This window comes from Garra rufa, chromosome 4 (assembly GCF_049309525.1).
Source record: "Garra rufa chromosome 4, GarRuf1.0, whole genome shotgun sequence".
Lineage (NCBI taxonomy): Eukaryota > Metazoa > Chordata > Actinopteri > Cypriniformes > Cyprinidae > Garra > Garra rufa.
In genome coordinates this window covers 32,016,610-32,027,000 of record NC_133364.1, presented here as the reverse complement: position 1 = coordinate 32,027,000, position 10,391 = coordinate 32,016,610, and the positions used below count along the sequence as shown (strand labels likewise).

The 10,391-nt window shown below is 35.7% G+C and overlaps 1 protein-coding gene across 1 annotated transcript; it reads right to left on the bottom strand.

Annotated features, from left to right (window-relative positions):
• Positions 1–376: 376 nt before the first annotated feature.
• Positions 377–7,079, bottom strand: LOC141333836 (uncharacterized). The gene is made up of 2 exons (XM_073838984.1): positions 6,932–7,079; positions 377–5,752 (listed from the first exon to the last, which is right to left on the bottom strand). Exons 1-2 carry the CDS (start codon positions 7,014–7,016, stop codon positions 3,975–3,977), a joined length of 1,863 nt encoding a protein of 620 aa, XP_073695085.1. The 5' UTR covers positions 7,017–7,079; the 3' UTR covers positions 377–3,974.
• Between the last annotated feature and the right edge of the window lie 3,312 nt (positions 7,080–10,391).

Genomic DNA, 10,391 nt, shown 5'->3' with positions numbered 1-10,391 from the left:
TTCCTGATTTTTTTTTTTTAATTGAAATAGTTTGGAGAGGAGATTTTTTTGTTTTTGTTTTGTCATTCATGTGCTCTCAAACTAAATGCAATGTAATAATAGGCCTACTTAAAAATAGCATTAACAGTCTTAATGTTAAAAATAAATAGTAGGTTACACAAACACATTTCTAAAACTGTAAAAGGTTATTTAAAGATACATTCATGAAACATTTTACTGTCTTAAGTGCACTCATTTATTTAGCCTACAAGTTAATAGTAATTATAATAATTACTATTATTGATATTAATACTATTGTTATTATTAGCCTACATTTAGGTTCCATATCCATTAAGAAGAAGCTTTTATCCAAAAGGACTTCCAAAGGAGGAACAAATTAGTCAAAAGTCAGTCATCATAACACAACGCCAGGTTTATTATACGATAATAATAAAGTGCCAAGATTATCACAAATAAACAAGATTTTGACACACATTTCTTATTAAATTGTTGTATTAAATTCCACATAAAAATATGCAATAAAACACAATATGACTCTTTAACACATTAGCTACCTAGGAGTTTGCTGTCCTTCTAAAATGAATCTGAGAGTACAGTTTACAAACTTGCAAGAACAGATTGCGAAAGCGTGCACACGGATTATGAATTTGTGGATACGGATTAAAACCAGAGGTACGGTTTACACAATCAGCGCAAGGATTTGAAAAACGTAAGTATGCTTTATTAATTCGTAGGCACGTTTTTTTTTTTAAACAAGGGAACAGTGTACAGTTTATAAACTGAGATGAAGAATTACAAAACCGTCGCCACGGATTGTTTTTTTACTTAAGTGCTTGAAAGAGCTTCTTAAGAACACATACCATTTAAAGCACCTGAAAATACTGATCAAAAACTGACCTTCTGCCATGTAAAATCACAAATATCACAGAAGCTAATTTTAAGAATTTTGTAACTGTAACTGGGAGAAGTGAGTAAAATGCACTATTCTATATATTTGGACACACATCAACCCTACTGCTGTTTGATGACACCAGCTTTTATAGTTTTTCACATTTGCTAAAACACTAAACCCCATTCTCTGAACCAAGTGTTGTGTTCAACTTCCTGTCACACTTATAGTGTTCCTGGTCAAAAATGACCAGTGCACAAAAAATAGCCTATAAATCTTGTGTTATGTGATATTATCATCAAATATTGATATCAATCTTTTTGTCAGCTTGTTTCCTTTTAATTAGGACTGGTTTTGTTTATTTTTGGAACTGATTTGTTGTGGGCCTCATTAATCTGACATACATCGGCTTTTGAGTAAAAAAAAAGTGTTATTTGTCTATAATTATAAAACAAAATAAAACAAGCTGACAAAAAGACTGATACCAATATTTGGTGATTTTGGCTATTTTCTGTAGGCCGGTCATTTTTGACTGGGAACACCATAAGTGTAATAAGGTTTAATAAACTAAAAAATCTTTTACAAAATTTAACAATTTTTGCGGTAGAAGTAGTGTTACCCTGTGTAAACAAAGTCAGTAAATCTTAGTCCAATGCGATAACATTAAGTAACATTTTCGGGAGAAAGAAAATTCTCTCAACAAACACAATATGAGGGTTAAAAGAGTTTGTACAGTTTAGACAATGTTTGCAGATCTTATGATTTCTTTTCGCAAAACTCGCAAACACATTTTCACTAAGACACAATTTGCTCTGTGATGCAAAACCCTAAACACAAGAAAGCAAGTGTTAAGCACAACGGCAACACGGCGGTCATCGTTTACAATAATTCAAAACACTTCACACTTGTTTCTAAATATAAATACACAAAATATAAGCCAGTTCAAAGTGCACAGATGGCACGGGTGCATCCGTCAATCTGAGAGACATTCTATTTTAGTACCTACAGCACTGGACACCGTGTTCTCCATTTTTTAATGTAGTGTGTAATGAATAATCTGTAGTGTGTATATCATTGACTAATCTGTGTATGATCTAAAAGCTCTGTTTGATTTTACGCACAGGTGAAACGGTTTTAAAGCGATTGTTTGATTTTGCCAGATGAGTCAGGGGTTTTGTCAATTTAGTTTGAACATATGGATTTTTGTTTTAGGTTTTGAGAAAATGAGTGAGGGTTTAAAACAAGGTGTTTACCAATTCAGAAAAACTGTAATTAGTTTTAAGAAAGTAGCTAAAGGACAAGAAGCTGAGGATAAACCCAAGAGGTTAAAGCCATTTGAATAATCAGAGAGGAACTCACCTCTGTTAGGCTCAAACCTAAATTAACCCCTGGTTATGTAAGGAATAATTGACGACGGGCCGTTGAATTCTTCGAATTGAATTATTCTGCTTATACTACGGTTACCATACCTCAAGACATAGATCAGATGATATATTTCAAGACATTTGTCTGGTTTTTGTCCTTAAAACGCTATTGTGAGTAGGATTTATTTCTTACGCAAGTCATCCAATGGCTTCGTTACTAATTCCAAAACGCCATTTTAGATCTAGCAACGCCATTTGAACGTTTGATAGCAGACTAATGCAGTTAATTATGAAGTTTAAACAGACTGACAGACAAGCAGACAGACAGAAAGAGAAAGGGAGAGAGATATTAAACTTGTAAATGACCTCTCTCAAGTCTGTGCATCTCTCAAAAGTGATCGGCAGCAGAGTCTCTACTAATAGCGAAACTCTAAGTTCATTTTCTTCAAGACCACGCCGCTGTTACCTCACATGTAAGAACTGTCATGTAGTTTTTAAGTTTAAGTTAATCGTCAGAGCCGTGCTAACAACATTAGCGTGTATGCTAACGTGCGTGCAAACTGTATGTGTCTGCATCTGTAAGGGAGAGAGTGGGAGAAATAGAGTATGTGTTTTCCTTACATAATAAAATGTATTTTTGTGGCAAAAACATGGAAATAATCTTGTCGTTTTTATCCTATCGTTTACTGTGTTTATTTGTTTGGCCAGTGTCGTTGTGGGCTTGAAATAACTCAAATCATGTGGCGAAGTGATATAGATGTAATCTGGTCAAGTCCTGCCTGGAACTATGTTCGCCGTAGTGATGGGTCGTTCTTGAACGATTTGAACAAACAAATCATTAATGTGACTCGGGAAGAATGAGTCGTCTCAGGGAGTGATTCATGCAACTGCGTAAAATAGTATAGGTTTTGTACTGGAAATAAGTTCACAGGCTGTCACGTGAGGAACGAACGACTCAAACCCGAAGACTCGCGAGATGAACTAATCAATTCTCTTTCCGGCTCAGACAGCATAGGTTAAGCTTATATGGGGCTGTCACGAGACAAACGAACGAACGACTCAAACCTGAAGACTCGAACCCAGTCAGATAGAGGTGAGCTAATCATAGACTAAAGTCCCAGGTAAACAATGAATTAATCTTTTCAGTTTCTTATAGCATTATAGTTTTGTCTTGTTTGTCAATGTTTGTGTAAGCAGTAGATGTGTTGGGAAAGTAAAAAGATTTGTTAATTTTGCTGAACGAGGCTCAAAGGTCCGAGTCGGTAAAATGATCTGAACTTCCCATCACTAGTTCGCCATGCGTTTCCCTGAAAATAATGCACATCATTAGAACGTTCGTCAGCCAATCAGATTCAAGCATTCAACAGCCCTGTAGTATAAACAATAAATGAGGAACACTAACTATCATGACAAATTTTAGATATCGTCTCACATAGTTGGACTGTCGTTAAAATCTTCTACTGCAGTCTATGATTTTGAAATGAGCTCATGATGAATAAAATGCAAGGCATATCTGTTGCTTCCATTGATGTTAACTCTGGTAAATTTGCATATAGCATGGAAACTGAAGATCGGATATATATCAGTTTTGCGAAGACACATTTATGTGGCCAAGAGTAATTTGGACGAATTATACTGAATTATACAAAACAACTGAATTATGCCAAAGCGGATGGCCACATACACAGTCAAACTTTTAATGAGGAGAAGAATGCAAATGGTCATGAAGGTGGATGATCAGATTTGGGTCGCTTTCGGCTGTGGTGAGAACGTAGCTTCGGTTTCACACAGGTACGTATTTTCTGGTGCCATTTTAAACTGTGGAGCCATTTAAAACGCTTTCCACACAAAGAACACAAATATGGTCTTACATCTGCATGACTTCTCAGGTGTATCCTTAAGTGTAATGGCAAAAAAAATGTTTTATTACACTGATCACAATTAAACTGCCTTCCCTTGGAAAGATCATGTGGATGATTTTTCGAACTGCTTCCTTTTCTAAGCCTTTTTACACTGGCAGAGCACTGTAGGTTCTTTCTACAATGTGTTTGCAGATGACGTTTCAGGTCGCTTTTATATGTGAGGCTCCTCTTAGACCAAAGACATGTGAAAGGTTTCTCTCCAGTGTGAAGCCTCCTGTGAATCTGAAGGGTTATATTCTGACTGAAACTCTTTCCACAGTCATGGCACGTAAAAGACGTCTCTCGAGAATTCATTTCTTCGTGCCAGGTAAGGCGTCTCTTTTCTGGGAATCTCTGTCCAAACTCTTCTGAATGAAGCGTCATGTGGTAATTAAGGGTCATTTCACACGCAAACCATTTTCCACACTGAGGACACACAAACGGCTCCTCTCCTGAATGCGTTTTCATGTGAGCCTTAAGGTTTCCTTTTTGTGCGAAGCTCTTCCCACACAGTTCGCAGGTGAAAGGCTTCTCTCCTGTGTGAGTTCTCATGTGGCCATCAAATGGTGCTTTGTATGGGAAACTCTTCCCACACAGTATGCAGGTGAAGGGCTTCTCTCCTGTGTGATTTCTCATGTGGACATTAAGGGTTGATTTATTTGAGAAGCTCTTTCCACACACTTTGCAGGTGTAAGGGCTCTTTCCGGTGTGAGTTATCATGTGTGAATCAAGGGTTGTTTTACGTCTGAAACACTTTCCACACCGATCACATGGAAACGGCTTCTCTCCAGTGTGAACGACCATGTGAATCTTAAGCGATCCTTTGGATGTATAGCTCTTTCCACAAAGTTTGCAGGTAAAAGGCTTTTCTCCAGTGTGAACGATCATGTGCATCCTAAGAGATCCTTTTTGTGTGAAGCTCTTCCCACACTGTTTGCAGGTAAAAGGCTTCACTCCACTGTGAGTTCTCATGTGTGTATCAAATTGTGTTTTATATGTAAAGTTCTTCCCACACAGGCTGCAGGTAAAAGGATTGTGAAGTCCCATATGAATTTTGAGCCTTCCTCTACAACTGAATCTCTCTCCACACCGATGACATGTAAAACCATTTTCTTCCGATTGTTCTTTCTTCGTGTGGTAATTCAAGGATACTTTATGTCTGAAACTCTCTCCACACTGATCACATGTGAACGGCTTCTCTCCAGTGTGACGTTTCATGTGGGAATCAAGGCTTTGTTTATTTGCTAAACATTTTCCACACTGTTGGCAAATGAAAGACTTCGTTCCAGTGTGACAATTCATGTGGCGTTTAAGGTTTTCCTTACGCGAGAATTTCTTTCCACACTCCTTGCATTTGAAAGGCTTCTCTCCACTGTGAACTTTCATGTGAATTTGAAGTTTACGTTTTTGATTGAAACTCTTTCCACATTGATGGCAGGTGAATTCGCTGTTAGATTCGGTCCTCAGAATTTTATTTTGTGATGAAGTTGTCTCAGACTGTATAGATGTTTCCACAGTCATGAAATCATGTCTCTCATTTTGTTCTTCCTTCTCTATCTTTGTCAGTTCTTGCCTCTCTTCTTTCAGCACCATCAAGTCTAAAATGAAAAAAGACAAATTCAAGTTAGTGGCACTTTAATGACTTAAAGCAACAGACATCAACAAACCTGGAATATTATAGACCAGTAACTCCTGGGCTTAGGGACCCACTGCTCTGCTCCTTTTGTTTGAATCAGGTTTTTCAAATAAGGGAGACAGATCACCAGCTCATTAAGGGAACTCGGTGTATCAGACAAGGGAAACTTACATAAACTTAATCACATTTTTCTGTAATTAGTCCTGATTAATCACATAATATAGGCCCAGTTTCACAGACAGGGTTTAGAATAAACCAGGATTAGGCCATAGTTCAATTAGGACATTTGTGACCCTGGACCACAAAACCAGTCATAAGGTTAAATTTGACAAAACTGAGATGTATACATCATATGAAAGCTCACTAAATAAGCTTTCTATTGATGTATGGTTTGTTAGGATAGGACCATATTTGGCTGAGATACATCTATTTGAAAATCTGGAATCTGAGGATGCAAAAAAATCAAAAAGACTGAGAAAATCACCTTTAAAGTTGTCCAAATTAGGTTCTTAACAATGCATATTACTAATCAAAAATTACATTTTGATATGTTTACAGTAGGAATTTTACAAAAAATCTTCATGGAACATGAACTAATGATTTTTGGCATAAAAGAAAAATCTAAAATTTTGACCCATGCAATGTATTTTTGGATATTGCTACAAATATACCCCAGCGACTTAAGACTGGTTTTGTGGTCCAGGGTCACATTTAAGTAATTTTACTTGCTTAGAAAAAAACATTACCGATGTGCATCCTGAGACAAAGAAAACGAACTTGAATGTTCTCAAATGCGACTGTCACGAATGCAGCATAAAAGCAGTGCTGTCTCTTTAAAAATCTGTTGCACAAGGCACAGATCTGAGATAAATCTGTCTTTCTGCCTGTTCTTTAGTAAACTTTTTAGCACATTTAACATTGTTTATTAAATCACTTGATAAAAATGTCATTTTGACATTTGATTTTTTTTTTTTTTTTTTGTCCGGACAAAAGGACCCACTCCACGTCCAATAAATCCACTTCAATTAGGATGCTCATTTGACATAAAAATAAATAACTAAATAACTCACTCATTTCTGTAGAGCTGGACATTTTAAAAAGGATCAAATAAATGAGTTCAGCTTTAAGAATGAAAACCAACCTGTTTGTTCCTCAGTATCTTCCTGTTTGACTGTGAATGTCTCTACAATCCTTATGTCTTCACTCTCTTCTTTAATAAACGCCATCTTTATAGTGTGTCACATGGATCTCAGCTGCTTCACCAGGAGTTTTTGTCTGTTTGAACACTTGGTCCTGTTGAAGATGAAAATAATTAAGAAAACAAAAATAAATGCAAATTAAATTTCTGGATGCATCTCAATCTGCTCCCTGGTTACTGTGCTGCAAAGTGAGTCAAGACTGAGAGTTAATAGCCTTAGATTAGCATTAGAGACACACACACACACACACACACACACAAAATAATATAATAATGTATAATACAGAATTGTCCCATATTTAAGGTCCCATACACAAACACAGATCGTTCCCATTTGGTTATTTTTTTGGGATCCAAATAAAAACATTCTAGGAATGCTCTCTATGTTCTTTTAGTTTTATAACCTAATCAGAACCTTCCCCAGAATATTCCCTGCAATGTTTCTGTGATGACCGGCAGAGAAATTATTCTAATGATGAAATGTATATTTTTCACAAACAAATAGAATTTCATATAAAATAAGCTTTTAGAAATTAGAATTGGAAATTTTATAGATACAATATTAAGCCAAAGTTAAGCATAGTGTGAAAAGTATCACAAACAAAATCCTAAACACATACAGTAGCCTACAAACAACCCTAATTATGTCGTAGCCTATCATTTAAATTAGCTGATTTTTTAAATTTAATATTTAATATTTCATAATATTTCACGAAAAATGTTTGTAACGGTTTGTCATTGTGTTAATTGTATTTGCGTTTCGAATCACTGAATCATTTTGCTCTCACCAATATTTGCCATTGACCGAATTCGTCTTTGCGATAAACTGATTCACTAAATACATGACAAAATGAGACGCAGCTTTTTTGTTGATAATTTCCGAGAGCTACTTACTCATAACAATAATGTCACATGTTTAATTTATCAACAACTAAGCCATTTCACGTTGCTTTTAAAAACTACAATATTGCCGGATTTAATTGCATTTATTTAAACACTTAAAATGCTTAAAAACACAAACCTTTCTTAATCGGAGTCACAACAGATGCAGGAGAGCGGCGCAGCCTTATGATGTCACATAAAACCGAAATAAAAGCCTTATCATGCTGTGGTCTGAAATATCAAAATGCAAATTTAGAGCTATTGGTGAAATACATATTTAAATAAATGTTGTCCAATGGGGTGTTGAAATTATTAAGATATAGGCCTAATTAAGATACTATACAAATAAGAGAGAGTGAAATATTATATCATTTATACTAGTAGGCCTATTAGAATGCAAACAGTGGGATTTACAAGTAAAAAATGTAATCTCAGTGTGATTTAAAGGGTTTCTATGCACACAGACGCACACGCATACATTTATTTTCTAATATTTGATTATTTTACACATTATAACATATTATTGATAGCATTCTGACATGTTTAGAGTAAAAGAGTCCAGTTATCATTTGCTTAACCAATTATATTAAGTTGATAATGTACTGTCAATTCCATGTTTTCCAAAAAACAAATAAAAAAACATGGAACTACAACAAATTAAGTAACACGTACCTTTTTTAGCCTGTGCATTTATTGGTAGTAAACCCAATCAACTGCTTAAGGGTTAATGGAAGAATCAAAGTGCCCAAAATTAATATTTGTGCCCTTGAAGATATATATAACAGACACATTTTATACTATTTAATTAACCCTTAAATGCATACCTTGGGTCTTTAGCGACCTGGGATGTCGTTCACTACCCTCACAACTAGACAGCGTTCTTAGTATTCATCAATCCAATTTTTTTCTGTTTTCTCTTTAATCTTTTATCAGAAGTATATAAATGTGTAAGTAATTTTTTTCTGCGCAAAAATATTCAAATATCCAATGAATCAACAGTGTTACAAGTAATGCAAGTTACATAAAAATATTACTTTTTCCAAGTAACTAGTAAAGTAAAACATTACTTTTTTGAATTGACAAGAAAATATCAGAGTTTTTTCCCCTCTGTTGCCTCACAGCGAGGGGGTCCCTGGTTCGAGTCCCGGCTGAGCCAGGATGCCTTTCTGGTTTGCATGTTCTCCCCGTTTCTGGGTAGGTTTCCTACTATAGGTGAATTGGACAGTCTAAATTAGCCGTAGTGAATGAGAGTGTGAGTGAATCTATCCCAGCACTGGGCTGAGTTGCGTCAGAAAGGGCATCTGGCCAAATCATTTTACCAAATCGGCTGTGCAGATCACTCCGCTGTGGGGACCCCTGATAAAAGGGAGCAAGCCGAAAGACAGAGAGAGTTACTTTTCCCCCCATTTATTGATTAAAAGCTCTCCTGTCCCCATGTTAAGAGTAATTGTGAGTTAAGATGTTTCTTTAGTTCTAGAATAAATGTGAACATGCATTAATTCATCTATCTCACTAAATAAAAACAGATACAGTATTCCACAAAATAAATAAAAACAGTGAAATTCAACGCAAACCTGCAATATTTAAATATGTTAAATAATACAAATGTACTTTATGTATTTAATCCCATTTTATTAACCGATGTCTTTGCTGCCGACCTTCGATGGTCCAATTCATCCATACTAATAAGAAAAAAATAACTCAAGATAATCTAACATTTTTTTTTTCTGCTAAAGAGTTGACTTTTTTTCTTCTGCAGTCTACTGTACAGACGTGAATTACAAGCAAGCCCTGCCCAGATTTAAAACGTAACGCAAAAATAATGTAACAAATTACTTTCCATAAAAAGTAACTAATGTAATTAGTTACTTTTTAGGGAGTAACTCAATATTGTAATGCACAACTTTTAAAAGTAACTTTCCCCAACACTGTGAATCAATACATGCAATTCACCTTTATTCCTCGAGGTGGCACTGTTTAATAGACTATAATTTTGTTTGGTTGAGTGCTCTTTGGTTGAGATCTTACAAGGATTTTCTAAAGGATTGTTTATCAAGGTTAGACAGTGGTGACCCTAAAGAAGCATCTGTGATGCTTCTGCAAGAGCTTTCGTTAAAACAAAAAAAAGAAAAGAAAAATTGGTTAAGGCTTTAAGAAGTTTGTCCAAACATGTGTTTATTCTAAATAGAGGATGACATTTCCAGAAGTCAATAGCCCACTCCAGACTGTTCGCCATTTGTAAATATGTATCGTGAAGACTAACATGTCACAAAGTCACCATTAATTAATTAAAATGTAGATATAGGCACGGTGTCATGCTTTCCTCATGATAACATGCATCTTGTTTGTCTCAGACAATATGCAGTGTTGCATAGCTTCCCAGTGAACTGCGGCTATGCCCTGCTGAAAAAAAACAGCATATGCTGGTTAGGTATGTTTAGGTGCTGGGATGCTGGTTTTAGCTGGTTTATGCTGGTCCGTTGCTGGTTCATGCTGGTCCTTAGCTGGTTAATGCTGGTCC